Below are 17,344 nucleotides of genomic sequence, written 5' to 3'. Positions count from 1 at the left end.
ATATTTTGTACAGGTTATAACATGTATGAGGTACTTTTGTACATGTTATAACTTGTATTTTTGTACATGTTATAACCTGTACAAAATCGCAACTTGTACACGACATATATATATCATGTAAATACTTTTCCCATAGCCAAATATAGCACATCCTTGGTAAGAAATCACCTCATCTGAACCAAACAGACAGATTATGATAAATAGACATTATAATGATTCTTTACTTCAGGGATATTTTACTAAATTAGCTAATTTGTTACACATGTAAACTGTCAGAGCCAACATTTATCATTCAATATAAATAGATTTTTGGAAACTTTATCCAGAAACCCTGACTAAAATAAAAATAAACATTGACAAGAAAATTCAAAGCATGCATTTAAATTGCATAGATCCTATCAGACATTGTTGTTTTTGGGTTGCTGTTTCAGTAATTGTTCTATCACCTCTTTTAAAGTCACATACAAGATGAATGTGTTGATGAGAGGAAGACTGAGATTTGTTCATTGTTGAAGATTGGTACAGTGACCTATATAGTTCCTTAAATACAGGTCAGATGAACTCTGGTGGATTAAGTTGTCTCCTTGGCCATCAAACCACATCTCTTTATCATGTTTATTATATCTATTGGTAATCTGTTATTGAAATAATATAATGGAATTGGTTAGTATCGTTATATATATACATATTCTTTTGGCTTTATACTATCATACATATTGACTTCTATAAAAAAAATCTATATTGCTTTGAAAAAATTCCTATCAAAATATAATTATTGCACTGAACAATCAGTTTTGTTTTTAGCATATATCCTCAAAAGTCTATATTATCATGATTATTATTACTGTTTTATAGATTTTGTGCCTTGCTAAACTATCAAGAATTATTTTTGTTTCAGTCACAGGATCACATGATACAGATTATAAGAATAATGATTACTGCAAAATTTATTCTATCTTGAAACCTTCTATTTCCTGGAGACCCAGTGCAGCCAGGATTATAAAAACTTATAAATGTAATTTTAACTCAAAAAGACCAATTAAATCTATATCTAATTAAAACTTACTTTATAATTAGTTGTTAGATATAATCTCTTTCATGAACTTGATGTTTCAAATGCTAGGAAGGAAATGTTACGATTTCCTGTGTCATTCCGTTTTTGACAGGGTTTTTTTCCACACATTTTTTTATTTGTGTCACATCCTTATTAACATCATGTATTTGATTACTTCTGACGTTTTTGTTCATAAGGATTTTAAAATCCCCGATTATAGAAAAATAAAATGACCGAAGCTACCGCTAGCTTATTTTAAGTATGCATGAGGCAAACTTAATGTCCACACAAAACTCATCAGTAGCAACCATATCAAAGCATTTGAAAGGCTAGAAGTTGCAATTTAAAAATTATAATTGCAGAGGAATGAAACCAAAACTTCCCTGACAGACAGCAATACTGTAAAGGGATGTGAACAAAATGAAATATTAGACAAATATAAATAAAATGGAAGTATATTAGACTTTATCATCTGACATCACATAGCAATGACAGGTGAAAAAGATGGTTATCCTTAATTTTTTAACAGACACAAAATGACAGAGATGGCAAAATACATTTAAATTCTAATTATAAACAAAGTAAAGAAAAAAAACTGCAATCATTTGACTTTGTAGATAATTAATTACGTATTTCCTCTCCTTCAACATACCTGTCGACAGAGTACAAACTCCTCTAGGACTACTTACCAAACTCCAAGTATATTTACATGATTTAGTAAAATCCAACATGCACCACAAGTTTACTTTATAGAACTCCAGACATATCTTACCTTAACTTTAAAGACTTAAATACCTTTAAAATTCTAAGTGCCTTTATTCCTTTCATGCAGTCAGTGTGGACAATTAAGAAAACGTCACGGTTTTGTGCAGTTACATGCTACAGGCAATGTAAAGAAAAGGCATTAGACTGTGATAAAAGCAAGGTACTTTTAAAGTAAACTAATTACCCAAACAACTATTGATAAAATGACAAGAAAAACTTAAATCCATCAAAATTAATAATCGGCTAACATATTTTATTAAAAATCAATTTATTGTATTGCCTGGCTGGTGTAGATATTGTATTACAGTTTCATATCTCTATTCAGCATGTTCAGGGAGTTCACATTGGGTACATCTGCAGCCACATGACATTTCATTTATTACTTTATTAAATTAAAAGTAATTATCTATTTCCAAAGGGAGGTTATTTTCATATCAACCAAACATCCGCTGACCTGATGAGACTACACCAGTATTAATACAGTATGAAAGGTTCAATACAATAAATAATCATCAATTCAGGTCTTTCTATATCGAATTGTAGCCAGCTTATCAAATAATAAAGTCAAACCTGTTAATGGGGTCAGCAATATAGAGCCAAAACTCAAGGTAATGACCCTCTCCTGGATAAACCCCAAATCAAAGGGCACCTCTCTTTCAAGGTCAATTTTCTACTAGCTCTAACCCCTATCTTGATATTCAGGTTTAACTGTATTTAGGGGAGGAGAGGGCACCCAGGCAATAGTAGGAGTAGGATTAGAAAAGAGTCTGTGTTATACATATATGAAGCTAATAAAATAGGGGGAGGGGAGGGGGACCCTCCCCATAATCAGCCTATGAATACACAACAGTTGAACAGTTAATGCAGGTCAGGTTTAAAGACTTCAGACCAATAGATTTACTTTCTCTAACAGAACTACCATTATGAAGTGGCTTCAAACCTTGTAAAGAAAGGACAACCATTGTAAGATACATTTGAAGTTTTCACAATCTTTGGCAGTATCTTAGATGTAGGTGTTATATCAATCCTTGATTACATGTTGGTAAGAGAAGTTAATTTGACAGGTAATCACCTTATAATGTCAATCTTTCCTCACATGCAATATCACTAATTCTTACAACTGTCTATAGGAGATATTTTTAGCTAAATCATCTTTTTTTCACAAATGAAAGATGCGTAGATCTACATAAGAGAAAAGGGTAAAGCAGGTTTTTATATTTAGAAAGTTCTAAGAAAGAACATCTTAGCACAACCTTTATCACATTAAAATCACAACCTTTATCACATTAAAATCACAACCTTTATCACATTAAAATCACAACCTTTATCACATTAAAATCAATCAATTCCATGTCACAAATCACTAATTTACTACTCCCAAATAAACCTGGTTAATCAGACATTATATCATACAACACAACAAAAACAATCAAAGCGCTGTAAGCGCTGAAGGCAGTTAACCAAAAACCAAGGCAACCGTAATTATGAAAACTGTGGCAATGTTGCCTCAACATTAAACATTCATATATAGTACATACATGTATATCAATGTATATTTTTTATGGTGAGTCTGCAGTGGTACAAGTTCCCAATGATTGCAGTTGTTCTACTTGGTAGTTAACCTTGGTTTTGTTTGACTGCTAGAAGTTCAATTTGACGTAGTATGAACATGTCATAGTATGAATGGACTGGTTTCCCTGGAAAGAAAACTGAGTGTGTGTTCTATAGTACAAAAGTTATGAGACACGAATCAGACAAATGTTCACTACAACAGGGATCAAAGATGAGGTCTGACTGACTTGCCCATAGTAAATGTAAATGATTTGTTATTTTGTCCCATACAAATGAATATATATAATTTAGGGGTAGGGATCTCAACGGTTTTCAAGTTCTCAAACAGGTAGGGGTAGGCAGAGGATTTAGGGGGCAGGGGGCCCGCCCCCCCCCCCCCCCTTTGGGGAAAAAATTTGGTTGCTTATATAGGTAATCACTGAAGCATGACTGGAGCGGGCCCCTCTTAGGTCAGTCAGTGGGCCCCACTAATGAATATTTCTGGATCCGCCACTGGGGGTAGGGTGACCCTAGGGACTTCCCCTACATTTCATTTTATTTGTTATATTGTCCCATACATGAATATATATGGTTTAGGGGTGGGGATCTCATTGGTTTCCAAGTTCTCAAACAGGAAGGGTAGGGTGACCCAAGGCACTCCCCCTATATTTCATTTAATTAGTTATATTGATCCATACATGAATATATATTGTTTTGGTTTGGGGATCTCGACCGTTTCCAAGTTCTCAAACAGGAGGGTTGGGATGACCACAGGGACTTCCCTTATATTTCATTTGATTTGTTATATTGTCCCATACATGAGTATATATGGTTTAGGGGTATGGATCTTGACCATTTCCAAGTTCTCAAACAGGAGCGTGAACAGTGACCTCAGGGACTCCCCCTATCTTTCATCTGATTTGTTATATTGTTATACATGAATATAAATGGTTTAGGGATGGGGATCTCGACCATTTTTAAATTCTAAAACAGGAGGGTTGGGGTGACCCCTAGCGACTCTTCCTATATTTCATTTGATTTTTCATATTGTCACAAACATGAATATATATGGTTAAGGGGTGTGGATCTCGACCGTTTCCAAGTTCTCAAACAGGGAGGGTGGGGTAACTCCAGGGACTCCCCCTATATTTCATTTTTTATTTATTATATTTTCCTATACTTGAATATATGCAGGGGCGGATTTAGACAGAGGAGGGTTGCGGGCTTGCACCCCCCCTTAAATTTGCAAAGCATGGGTTGTTTCTCAGCTTAATAAAGAAAATTCCGATAATTTTACCTCAATTTTTTTTTAGCCTCGCTCTGCTCAGCAAAAATTTAAGTTTGCGCCCCTCCTAACCTAAAATCCTGGATCTACCCCACATATGGTTTAGGGGTAGGGAGCTCGACCGTTTCCACAGTGGCAGATCCAGGGGGGGTTCCGGGGGTTGGAACCCCTCCCTTTTTTGGGCCGATCAATGCATTTGAATGGAAGCATATAGTTGGAACCACCCCCCCTTTACTCTGGGTTGGGAACCCCCCCTTTTTAAAATGGCTGGATCCGCCATTGTTCCAAATTATCAAACAGGAGGGGGTAAAGTGGCCTAAAGAATGCCATCATATGATTTACTTACATTAAGGTATATATAATATAGTTGCATTATTTGTGAAACTAAAGAATGAAACTTTCAGCTACCTTAATTGACCCTTCAAAATTGAGAAAAAAACAAATAGCCCCTCGAAATTGCAGTAATATGTTTACACTTTAAAAGCATCTCACATGCATTATCATGATTTATCATTTATAAAGAAAATTTAGACTGGGACCATGAACATGTATATTGTTAGATATACTGTTCCCAGCTGTCACGTTGTATTGGATTTTTAAATTAAAATTTATCAAAAAGTAATTTTTAGTTTTTGAATAAAATATATTTCTGCTGTTTCTTTCTTTTACATATATCTTTTGGTTTAAATTACAATACTAGTGTTTATATTCATTTTACCATGCATAGATGTATTTTTTCACCTGCTTGAATTTATTTTGTAAATGATCGTCAAACCCGGAATTACCCTTATCCGCTTCCGGAATCGGATCCGATTTTGTAAAATTTTGTCTTCACGGCCGCCATTGTTATGTGTTTACAATGTTGTTTTTGTCAATCAGATACGATTTTACTCGAATTTATACAATATTTGTCGGTAATTTTCTGTATAAAGCTAGCGGTTGAACAAAATAAACATCGCCGTCATGAATAATAATGATAAAAATAAGTTTTTAGCTCGTTTAATTGGAGACTTTGGTGAACATGGTGAAAAGGTTTGCAAAGTAATTTCTTATTTTCTTTCAAATGTAAGGCGACTACGTCGGGCGTAGCTAGAAACCAACTATCCTAGTCGAAATTCCGCTTGCAAAAGTGGAAGGTCTCGGACCACTGCTAATTTGCACACCTGCCTCCAAATTGAAAAGCTACGAAAATTTCTTTTTCTAATTTGAAATTGCCGCCAACAGCATGAACAGTTGGATTATATAATAGACTACTGACGTAGTTGTACTACGTATTGATGACAAACAATATTCCTACGACTTTTGTCATTTAGGAAATCTAAACTGCTTGTCTTAAGAAATTTTCGGCGATTAAATATTTCATACAATTGTTCTTTGACATCTTAACTAAAAGCACAAGTCATAATGAACTACACAAGGATTTTTAATAAGCACTACTTCCTATGTGTAACTTTAAAACTTTTGGATAAATCGACGATCATTTAAGGTTTTTCTGGTCATTTTTTTTGTAATCCAGAATAAAAAGTATTAAAAAAGTGTTCAATTAGTTATATATAACATAGTAACAAGCTAGATAATAACAATGGCAAGTATTTCAGGATTTATTGGGTAGAACACAAATCTAGGGTGCTCGCATAATGCAGCTTAACTGCATAAAAACGGAAGGACATAAAAAAGGTCTCTGACCAAATAAAAAGTCAAAATTTTCTAATGAATCAACTGATGAATTAAGAGGAAATTGTACACTTGACTTGTTACAGGAATAGTTTAAACAACTAACTGCAGTTAGGTGCACAAACCATTAATTTATTATTTGATAACCTTTTATGTTTCATCTGTTTAAACATTAAACAAAGAACAGTCTAATTTTTTTTTCAACATTAACCTAACCAGATCAAAGTACAACATCAGTGTATTTACAAAGACTGACATACTGACTAGCTTATTGCTACAAACAAAATAACCTTGAGAAGGTACACCCACCCCCCTAAATTTTCTAAAGTAAAAACATTTTTGATCAATTTTCATATTTTTTTTCAGGTGTTCATGGACTTAACAGTATTCCAGGCTAAAAACTTACTTTTAAAACTGTCTAATTATCCTTCAGAAATTGAAATTCTCCTTTTTAAATGATCCTTGAGAAATTATCCTTTTTAAATGATCCTTCAGAAATTATCCAGGTGGTCAATTAACTCAGGAAGATTTATTATCTTCTAAATACACATTCAAACTGTGTCAGTTCAACTTAATTTAAATTCACTCAAATTCTGTCATTCTATCAAAAGAAAGTAGCTGAAAACCTATCTAAATTATGTGTGTAATGTTCAATCAAGCTGAAATACACAAGAATAATTTCTGTAAATTTCAAGATCAATTTATTGTTAAAAACTGATTCACACAGACATGACAGAAAAAAGAAAGCTTTATCAATGGAAATAAGTTTCCGTTGTTTGATCAATATTTATAAATCACAGGTGCTATAATCCAGGTGATATCTATCTGTTTGTATAATACAGATGTTTTACGATAATCTTATAAAAACTTGTATCCAAATAAACACAATGAAGAATTGCACATCTTACTAATAATCGCTCTCGTTAAACATTCATCAATGATTTACCCAAGTCTGGCTTGTTTAAGGATGGTTGACTTCCAATAAATCCATACGTTCTATATCAATAATATTTACAATATTAAGTTTTCATATTAGACATAATATTTCTATCTCCCATCCAGATGTAAGATTTAGAATTAGATAGGAGAGTTATTGACTTCTCTAACACTGAACCAGCCAATTATACAGATGTGCAACAAAAATCTAAAACAACTTGCACTACATTTTTGTGGAGTAGAAATTCAGCTTGAGGCTGACGAAAAGCTTAAGTGCTACACCTGTAAAAACTTCTAAATGCCTTCAGCAGTGTAACCTTGTTTGTGAAATCTTACTCCTATAACTGTCCAATCCTAGGACTTAAATACACATTATACTAAACACATTAAAAATATTATATTGACTGTTTATAGCTTTTTCTATAAACTTTTTTATCCACATAAGAATTAAATCCATCAAAGTTATGGGAAATTAACATCCTCAATGTCAAAACCTGTACTTCAAAAACACTTTGTAGGCACTTGATAAATTGTTAGGTATAATTAGTAATGGATGAAATGTAATTATCTATGGTAAGCAATAACTACCACTATTCAACATGTAACAATGAAAATAACTGCACTGTTAAATAATGTACTACACATTCAATGCAAATCTTTGTAAGTTGTAAACAAACTGTCAAATAGGAAGTCAAATGTGCATGTGCAGAGTTCAGAGTTTAAGATTTAGATCATTAGACTAAGGAATGTTATAGTAAATAATTAGTGTGTAAATTTCACACACTTTGTCAAGACAACTGGTGTTAAAGTAAGCTCATTAAGATTATTTTATCTAACAAATGATCCCCTTTGATAAGTAAAGTCACTTCAGAGAAGCTTTATCACTAAGTCTTATCTTTTTAATTTAAGTGAAGAAAATCTGTTCAACATAGGTGTTCTTAGAGTGTATTAGAACTTATGTTACACTTGGGAAGGGGAGAGAGTCAGCTGTGGCACAAACTTTCAAGTCATTAATGTTTGAAAACCTCAAATTATAACTGGACCAAATACTAACATGTATTTCCAAAATGTAGGTGAAAATACACAGACCCTACCTTAATCTGCTTATCATTCAGGTTAATTGGTTTCTAAAGTTATAATTGACTTTCAGGGTTTTTCTTTGTGGAATAAAGTAAATTCTTAAATTTAGATGATTACACTATAGATTTTTATCTTTTAGATACATAAATAAAATATATTATACATACTCACATTTAGTTATGTAATAGACAATCAAAACTTTTAGATAATAAAAAATAATGACAATGCCTCAGGTTTCATTAAATACAAAACATGATGTTTTACCAATGTTATAAGAGTTTTCTGAGAGAAGAATTCATGCTATCTATCTACATGTATATACCTATCACAATCTGGAAGGTTAATACAAACAATATTGCTTTACAGAACAAAAACACTTTTTTGTGTCTGTAAACTTCCCAATTATAACAAATTCAACAATTCAATAAAAAGAAAAAAATAATTGTTTTTATTTCCCCCGTTTTTTCATTAAACAAAACAAAACAAAACTTTAGTCGACTTACCCTGCCTTTACAACATTGGTGAAAATATAATAAAATGTCCTTGGTGTAAAACTTAATTTAGTTATGTTTACTTTCTGTCTAACTTTTAAACCCCATTCACAATTGTAAAGTTAAAGAAATAATCTGTTTTTAAATATATATCATTCACAAGTTTGTATTAGCTTTGGGGGATGTATACTACAGGGTCAAAGTTCATACAACTTGTTGTCAAATTGACATGATCAATCATTGAGAAATAGGAAGTATGTCTGATTCTCTGATAAAGGAGTTACATTGAATTAGTCTTTAATTAATAAATACATGTCAGTCTCAGGGTTACAAATCATGTGCATGTTCTCATGGTCATTTTGTTGACATGGTGCTAACAGATTTGAGAAACATGGGCCTTATTACAGTTGCATTTCAAATTGCTGCTATCTTGTATTATGAAAAACAGTTAATGATTTAGCTAGGTGCAGAACATCTTTTTTATCAAAAGTTAACCTAAGGCACCAATCACTATTTTGTTTATTATGGCCCTTGGATTCACCTGTTGTAAAATTATTCACTTAACATGTTAATTTAAAAAAAAGATTAGCATTAGTCCCAAGAGTTTCTCTTTTAATATGCATGATATGCAATTGAAAATAAAATAAACTCTAGTAAAAAAGAGCCAATTTTTCTTACTATTCATACAATTAACAAAAAAAATATACATCTTTATCAACCTATTAAGGCTGAAGAATTGTTGAAAACTTTGTGAAGACTATTTTGTTTGTGTCATTAGGTTGCTGTCTCTTAGTATTCCCATCTCTTTTATTCCCAATTGTATCAGATTTTAGTTCTTAAACAAATTAAAGCATCCCCTCCTGCCAACCTCATACTTACAACTATTCCTGTCTTGAAGCTATCTAAATGACCTACCTTTTTGTTTACTACATGTAGTTTAACCTAAATAATTTATCAATGTTTTTATAATTCTTATCACAATATTATCATACTGTCAAAATGAAGTTGTCCCCCTTGTTATTCAACACTTTCTTTATAATACCCAGTTAGTTTTACTAGGCAAATGTTTTAAGAAGGAAACATCATGAAAACCTGAATACAGCTTAAACTGGCCTCATTACAGTCATTAAATAAGAATAGAATGCTTCTCTCTGTACTTTCATTTTGGTGTAAACGTATTGACCGAAGAACATTTTTTTTATGAAGGATGGAAGTTATTTAAGAAAAGCTAATGAATATGATTGGGTAATTTAAAAAAAGATTCAATTAAATATCATACATTTTAAAATCAAATTTTCCAGAATATGCCCAAGACTAATTTACACAAGCTTTTATAACTTTTAATAAGTTTTAGTTCAATCTGTCTATAATCAAATGTATGATTCTATATAATTCTTAGAGTATTGTTTCAGTAAATCTATTTCTGTTCTATACTTATTGATAAAACATCTCTGTGATTTCAATCAGAATAAGAAATAGAATATATATAATAAGATAAGTAAGCAATGGATTTCTCATTATATATATGTCTAGACAGGTATATCAATGGTCAAATCTAAATTACCTCTTCTTTATCAATAAACATTTGACCAAGTCTTAATGTGTCAATATCTATCAGATAATATCTTTGATTTCAGATGTAAACATACAATTTCACTACTAATTATCAGTGACCTGACCGAAACATAACTCTATGTCTGTTTCATTGATACAGTAAATATTTCAAATCTAAGATCTTCTGTACTGGAGAGGATTTTTATGCTGGATGACAGTTGGGCATCTCTAAGGCAGAGGTTCAAATTTGTTTTAAAGAAAGAAAGGTCTAGCACCACCTGGGCCATTTAAATTTTCAAGTAAAAGACCCACCACCTTCAGAAAGTCAATAGCCCTGTATCATACATCAATATCAAGGATGGGAAGTCCTAAAATGCAGAACTGAGCAGAGTGATACAGACAGTATGAGGACAGATAAATAATCATTCAAATTCAAGGATGCCAAGACAACTTTCACAGATTTCTACCAATGTCTGTAGAATGGATGGACAAAATGACACAAAGCAACAAGCCATGTCTAGACCTACTTTCACTGTCAGCAACACTGGTACAATACAATAAATACTTTAGATACTAACATCTTGCTATTCATTAACTAATTTCAAATCTGTTAAAAAATCTTAGTAGTTTACTGATAATATGGATAGGTATTTTCATGCATGGAGTAGCTACCAGTTTGACTGTTTAGCATTCCATTCAGTTAGACCATTGACACAGGCTAGGTCTGGTCTTGAAATGTCATACAGGAAATTGTTTTGAACATTTCTCTTGCAATATCAAAACTTAAACATTACAAGGAAAAACTGACAAACTGTTTCCACCCCTTTCAATCTTCCAAACATATTTTTAAATGAGAACTCATAATAAAACACTTCAGTTGAGGCATAAATTTTTTCCCCTTTTTCAAATATAACAAATAGCCATTTATTATTATTTCTATAAATATATCATTACAAAATTTCAATGGTTTTACTATGCTGTAAAAACAATGTTTTCATTATTTTATTCAATTAACTTTGTAAAACAATAAACTTTTTTTTGTTATTATTACAGATAGAGTAGCTGTTTATATTTATTGTTTACTGTCTAATCTAGTAGCTATATATATATAGTTAAGTCTAATTACTCACCCCTCCCCCTTTTTTTAAGAAGGAAAGATAAGAAAATTAAGTAACAGATTAATGTTAATCTGATTCAAAATATAGTAAAAATATGTCAAACCTTTGACCTTTATAAAAATATTAAAAAATAAGAAATAAACTAAACCATGTTATGAACTGGGTAGTTATGGGAAGAACATTGAGAAGGCATTACCATGCATAATGTTAACGGAAGAAAAATGGAGAAACCTGAACCACAATAAACAAAAAATACAACAATACAGTTCTCAACAAATCTTATCACAATAGTTCTGAAAAAACTAAAGTTCATATGTAAATGCAATTTTTGAAATATCTATTCCAAGTCTGTGATTTCTCTTACATAAATCTAAAACAAAAATATCAGCATTTATACCATGTATACCAACTTTCTTTTTTTTTCATAGTGAAACTTTAAAATGGGCTAGCAAACAAGAATGATTATTTTTATTTAATTCTGTCCAATATATCATGCTACATTCTGACACAATGAAAGGTACATTACTAAGATAATTTTGTTGAGAACTGTTTTAACATTGAACATTACAAAATGATCTTTGACTTACAGCTAGAAGAATCTCCGTTACTCAAAGCAGCTTAAAGCAGGGATAAAACATCTGATTAAAAATAAGTAAAAATAAAGCAGTTATCTCCCTTCATCATACACAACACAAAACAAGAGATGCTGTCTTACATTCTCGTATGATACTGCCACACAAAACTCTTGAAAAAACTTTCCCTTGTGGACCTCTAAATTCTACTGCAAAGTGTAAAATTTTAAAAAGGCAACTATTACTGTTTGTAATTTAAAAAGGCGATATAAATGGCAAAGATGCTAGTATTAGATATGCCCAAACGAAACATACTTCAGTTCTTGCGAGGGAGTGCGATATCTACAGGATTTCTACAATTTTCGAAAAACTAAAGATAAACTTCAATCTCCCAAGAAGTATTGGTCATAAAAAATAAATCAGAAAAAAATGGGTACCCTCCATTGAGTTTGCTGTGCCTTCTTCCGCCATCTGGATAACCTGTAAAAATTATCCAAATGTGTACAGGGAGTTAGAATCCTATTCTTAAAAGTTAGCATTGTCTTGGTAGAAAAACTTGAGATTGTTGCGTTAAATAAGGGCTTCTTTGAAAGACACTAATGTCCAATGTGCATCTGGTGCAGAAAAAAAGGGTTTCATAAAAAATTTACAATGTTTCTCACCTGGAAAATACGCAAAAATAATTTGAATGTGCTCACAAAGCTAGCTTCAATGTATATACAAATATGCTGGCAAAGTTGAAAACTATAGGAGATTATAAAACTAAAATGCTTCATCAATTACTGAAAATTAACTAAGATTCAGCATCTGGAAACTAAAAATCATTTGAATGTGTACACAAAATTAGAAGCACATCTTTAATGTGTATTTATATATTCCAAAAGGTTTTCGGTGACAAACTGTAAGAGAAGCTATTTATAGGGAATGAGTTATTGTAATGTCAACTTTATACTCTTTCCTAATTCATAAATCATATGTTGCTTGCTTAATTACACCTCTGTGTAATTGTTGCTTCTTTTGATAGATTTTGCAAATAAATCAGCAAAAATTCCACATCATGCATTAAACACAAAAACTGTGCTGCATATTATGTTTCAGTGCAGAGAAATAAAATTACAAATTGCTCACACAAATTAAAGTTTTACTGAAAAAGAGACAAAAAAGAGAAGATTTTAGCAAGAGGGAGAAAAAAGGAAGAACATTTGAATTTTGAAAGAATAATTTAGAACATTGTATATAGGTAAAAATAAGGACATCTGGTAGTTGACCAAAAAATACAATATACATTGATATAAATAACCTTGTACAAAGAAAACTTAAGAAAAATTAAATTATTTAATATCTATACATATATCAACTGGTCATAACAGAAATCAGATTGAATTCTATCTCCAAAATTTGAGTATAAGATTATTAGCTGTGGTAAAGCTATCGCCTATTAATATAAAGGGTACAAGTAACTTTTTTCTTATTTTTGTAATTTGTAATAAGGAAAGCAGCTTCACATTTTCCTCTTGATAAAAATGTGAGTAAACCAAGGGTAAAACTTGATGCCCCTCCTCTACGACAGGCACATAATAAAGGTATTATCAATGTAATTAAGCCAAGGTGACAAAAGTGAGAGACATAATAGACACATAATTTTATGGTTAACCTACCAGCAAAGGGTTCCAGGTCATCTCCTACTAACACCTCTTGTCCGCCACTACCAGTGCTGGTCCGCGATGACTTCCGTAAAACAACAACTTCTTCTTCATCTTTCTTGTCATGTGACCTCCTTTCACTTTCATTTTCAATGTGTTCTGTACTTTCCTTTTGTTTTACAGGAACATTATCCTTAACTTTATGTAACTCTGTCTGATCACTTATTTCTTTGGTATTTGCTTGAGATAAATTATCCCCAGAAGTTTTTCCATCCATAACTAAATCTTCTGTTATAGTCTCTATATCTCTTGATGATCTCTTGTTCTGAAAATACACAAAAATGCAGATATAAAATATATACTTGTCTCATTCTTAGATGATCTCTTATTCTGAAAATACACACAAAATACTCAAATCATATGAAGAGTTATCTTCCCTTCTATAAAATGTAATATTGTTTTTTTCTCTTTCTAGATTTCTTACTCTGAAAGTACACCAAAAATAGTCTCTGATGAAGTTCTCTCCCCTTATATAAACTGAAAATGTCTCTATATCTCATGAGGTTCTCTAATTCTAAAAAAAACACAAAAAATACTTAGTCTCCTTGAGTTATCTCCCCTTATAGAAAATGTGCAATAATCTTATATTTCTCTGCATTTTTCATAGGAAATTAACAAATGGATAAAAATAATAACAGATCCTATAAAGCAAGATAGAAATTTGATAATAAATAGGATGATTAAAAACTTAGTTCACATGTGAGGAGAGATCTTTCTATTTTGTACTCACTAAAGGCTTTATAATATATCATGTAGAAGTAATAATATGTTGATGCAAATAACAACTGGACAGTCATCTGTGTGCATCTTAAAAGGGTTTATTGATATTGTTATATATAATATTGATATACTTGTTTTTGTTCGATTGTATTTGAATTATCTCCCCTTGACATCGGTGTCTATCATATAGACTCTGGTCTATCATTTGATGTCAATGGTTTCTGATTTCTGGTGTGAAAGTGTTTTGTCAATGTTTTCTGGTGTGAATGTGTTTTGTCAATGGTTTCTGATTTCTGGTGTGAATGTGTTTTGTCAACGGTTTCTGATTTCTGGTGTGAATGTGTTTTGTCAACGGTTTCTGATTTCTGGTGTGAATGTGTTTTGTCAACGGTTTCTGATTTCTGGTGTGAAAGTGTTTTGTCAATGGTTTCTGGTGTGAATGTGTTTTGTCAATGGTTTCTGATTTCTGGTGTGAATGTGTTTTGTCAACGGTTTCTGATTTCTGGTGTGAATGTGTTTTGTCAACGGTTTCTGATTTCTGGTGTGAATGTGTTTTGTCAACGGTTTCTGATTTCTGGTGTGAATGTGTTTTGTCAACGGTTTCTGATTTCTGGTGTGAATGTGTTTTGTCAATGGTTTCTGATTTCTGGTGTGAATGTGTTTTGTCAACGGTTTCTGATTTCTGGTGTGAAAGTGTTTTGTCAATGGTTTCTGGTGTGAATGTGTTTTGTCAACGGTTTCTGATTTCTGGTGTGAATGTGTTTTGTCAACGGTTTCTGATTTCTGGTGTGAATGTGTTTTGTCAAGGGTTTCTGATTTCTGGTGTGAATGTGTTTTGTCAACGGTTTCTGATTTCTGGTGTGAATGTGTTTTGTCAACGGTTTCTGATTTCTGGTGTGAATGTGTTTTGTCAACGGTTTCTGATTTCTGGTGTGAATGTGTTTTGTCAACGGTTTCTGATTTCTGGTGTGAATGTGTTTTGTCAACGGTTTCTGATTTCTGGTGTGAATGTGTTTTGTCAACGGTTTCTGATTTCTGGTGTGAAAGTGTTTTGTCAACGGTTTCTGATTTCTGGTGTGAATGTGTTTTGTCAACGGTTTCTGATTTCTGGTGTGAATGTGTTTTGTCAACGGTTTCTGATTTCTGGTGTGAATGTGTTTTGTCAACGGTTTCTGATTTCTGGTGTGAACGTGTTTTGTCAATGGTTTCTGATTTCTGGTGTGAATGTGTTTTGTCAATGGTTTCTGATTTCTGGTGGATTTCTGGTTTGAATGTGTTTTGTCAATGGTTTCTGATTTCTGGTGTGAATGTGTTTTGTCAATGGTTTCTGATTTCTGGTGTGAATGTGTTTTGTCAATGGTTTCTGATTTCTGGTGTGAATGTGTTTTGTCAATGATTTCTGATTTCTGGTGTGAATGTGTTTTGTCAATGGTTTCTGATTTCTGGTGGATTTCTGGTGTGAATGTGTTTTGTCAATGGTTTCTGATTTCTGGTGTGAATGTGTTTTGTCATTGATTTCTGATTTCTGGTGTGAAAGTGTTTTGTCAATGGTTTCTGATTTCTGGTGTGAATGTGTTTTGTCAATGGTTTCTGATTTCTGGTGTGAATGTGTTTTGTCAACGGTTTCTGATTTCTGGTGTGAAAGTGTTTTGTCAATGGTTTCTGATTTCTGGTGTGAATGTGTTTTGTCAATGGTTTCTGATTTCTGGTGTGAATGTGTTTTGTCAATGGTTTCTGATTTCTGGTGTGAATGTGTTTTGTCAATGGTTTCTGATTTCTGGTGTGAAAGTGTTTTGTCAATGGTTTCTGATTTCTGGTGTGAATGTGTTTTGTCAATGGTTTCTGATTTCTGGTGTGAATGTGTTTTGTCAATGGTTTCTGATTTCTGGTGTGAAAGTGTTTTGTCAATGGTTTCTGATTTCTGGTGTGAATGTGTTTTGTCAATGGTTTCTGATTTCTGGTGTGAATGTGTTTTGTCAACGGTTTCTGATTTCTGGTGTGAATGTGTTTTGTCAATGGTTTCTGATTTCTGGTGTGAACGTGTTTTGTCAATGGTTTCTGATTTCTGGTGTGAACGTGTTTTGTCAATGGTTTCTGATTTCTGGTGTGAACGTGTTTTGTCAATGGTTTCTGATTTCTGGTGTGAAAGTGTTTTGTCAATGGTTTCTGATTTCTGGTGTGAATGTGTTTTGTCAATGGTTTCTGATTTCTGGTGTGAATGTGTTTTGTCAATGGTTTCTGATTTCTGGTGTGAATGTGTTTTGTCAATGGTTTCTGATTTCTGGTGGATTTCTGGTTTGAATGTGTTTTGTCAATGGTTTCTGATTTCTAGTGTGAACGTGTTTTGTCAATGGTTTCTGATTTCTGGTGTGAATGTGTTTTCACTGTCACTAGTTTCCAGTGTGAATGTGTTAGGTAAAGTAAATGGTTTAGGATTTCTAGTGTGAATGTGTTATTTCAATGTTTCTGGGTTTCTGGTGTGAATATGTAATGCTATAATGATGTGTTTTTGGTGTGAATGTGTAATGTCAAAGGTCACAATTGTGTAATGTCAAAGGTCACAATTTATGGTTAGAATTAGTTTTTTGACTTACAGAAGGCACTTCAATATCTGCTATTTTTTGTTCTATCCCCTTTCTTGCTGTGTGTGGGGACGGAGGTGGGAAGTCAGGTGTGGGTGGTTGTGGGTAGCCTGTTGGAGTCGTAGGAAATCTGTGCTCCGACAACCTCTTCTTGGTAAACTCTAATGAATGAGGCTTGGGTGCTGTACAAAAAATCAAAATGGTTAAACATACATTATACTGAATCAATCTGTATCCTACAAAATTTTCAAAAAATGCA

The 17,344-nt window shown here is 32.5% G+C and overlaps 1 protein-coding gene across 10 annotated transcripts in view; it reads right to left on the bottom strand.

The window, feature by feature from the left end:
- The window catches only part of LOC143082101 (uncharacterized), a 92,361-nt gene that overhangs the window by 43,591 nt on the left and 31,426 nt on the right, over window positions 1-17,344 (bottom strand). For all 10 annotated transcript variants that reach the window (XM_076257653.1, XM_076257649.1, XM_076257651.1 and 7 more), the window contains 2 exons: window positions 17,098-17,267; window positions 13,739-14,048 (listed from right to left, as the gene is read on the bottom strand). In XM_076257653.1, the coding sequence (XP_076113768.1) occupies window positions 13,739-14,048; window positions 17,098-17,267 (480 nt within the window). The remainder of the gene's footprint in view (window positions 1-13,738; window positions 14,049-17,097; window positions 17,268-17,344) is intronic.

Source organism: Mytilus galloprovincialis, chromosome 7 (genome assembly GCF_965363235.1).
Source record: "Mytilus galloprovincialis chromosome 7, xbMytGall1.hap1.1, whole genome shotgun sequence".
NCBI classification, from domain to species: Eukaryota; Metazoa; Mollusca; class Bivalvia; order Mytilida; family Mytilidae; genus Mytilus; species Mytilus galloprovincialis.
This window is presented reverse-complemented; position numbering and strand designations above follow the sequence as displayed.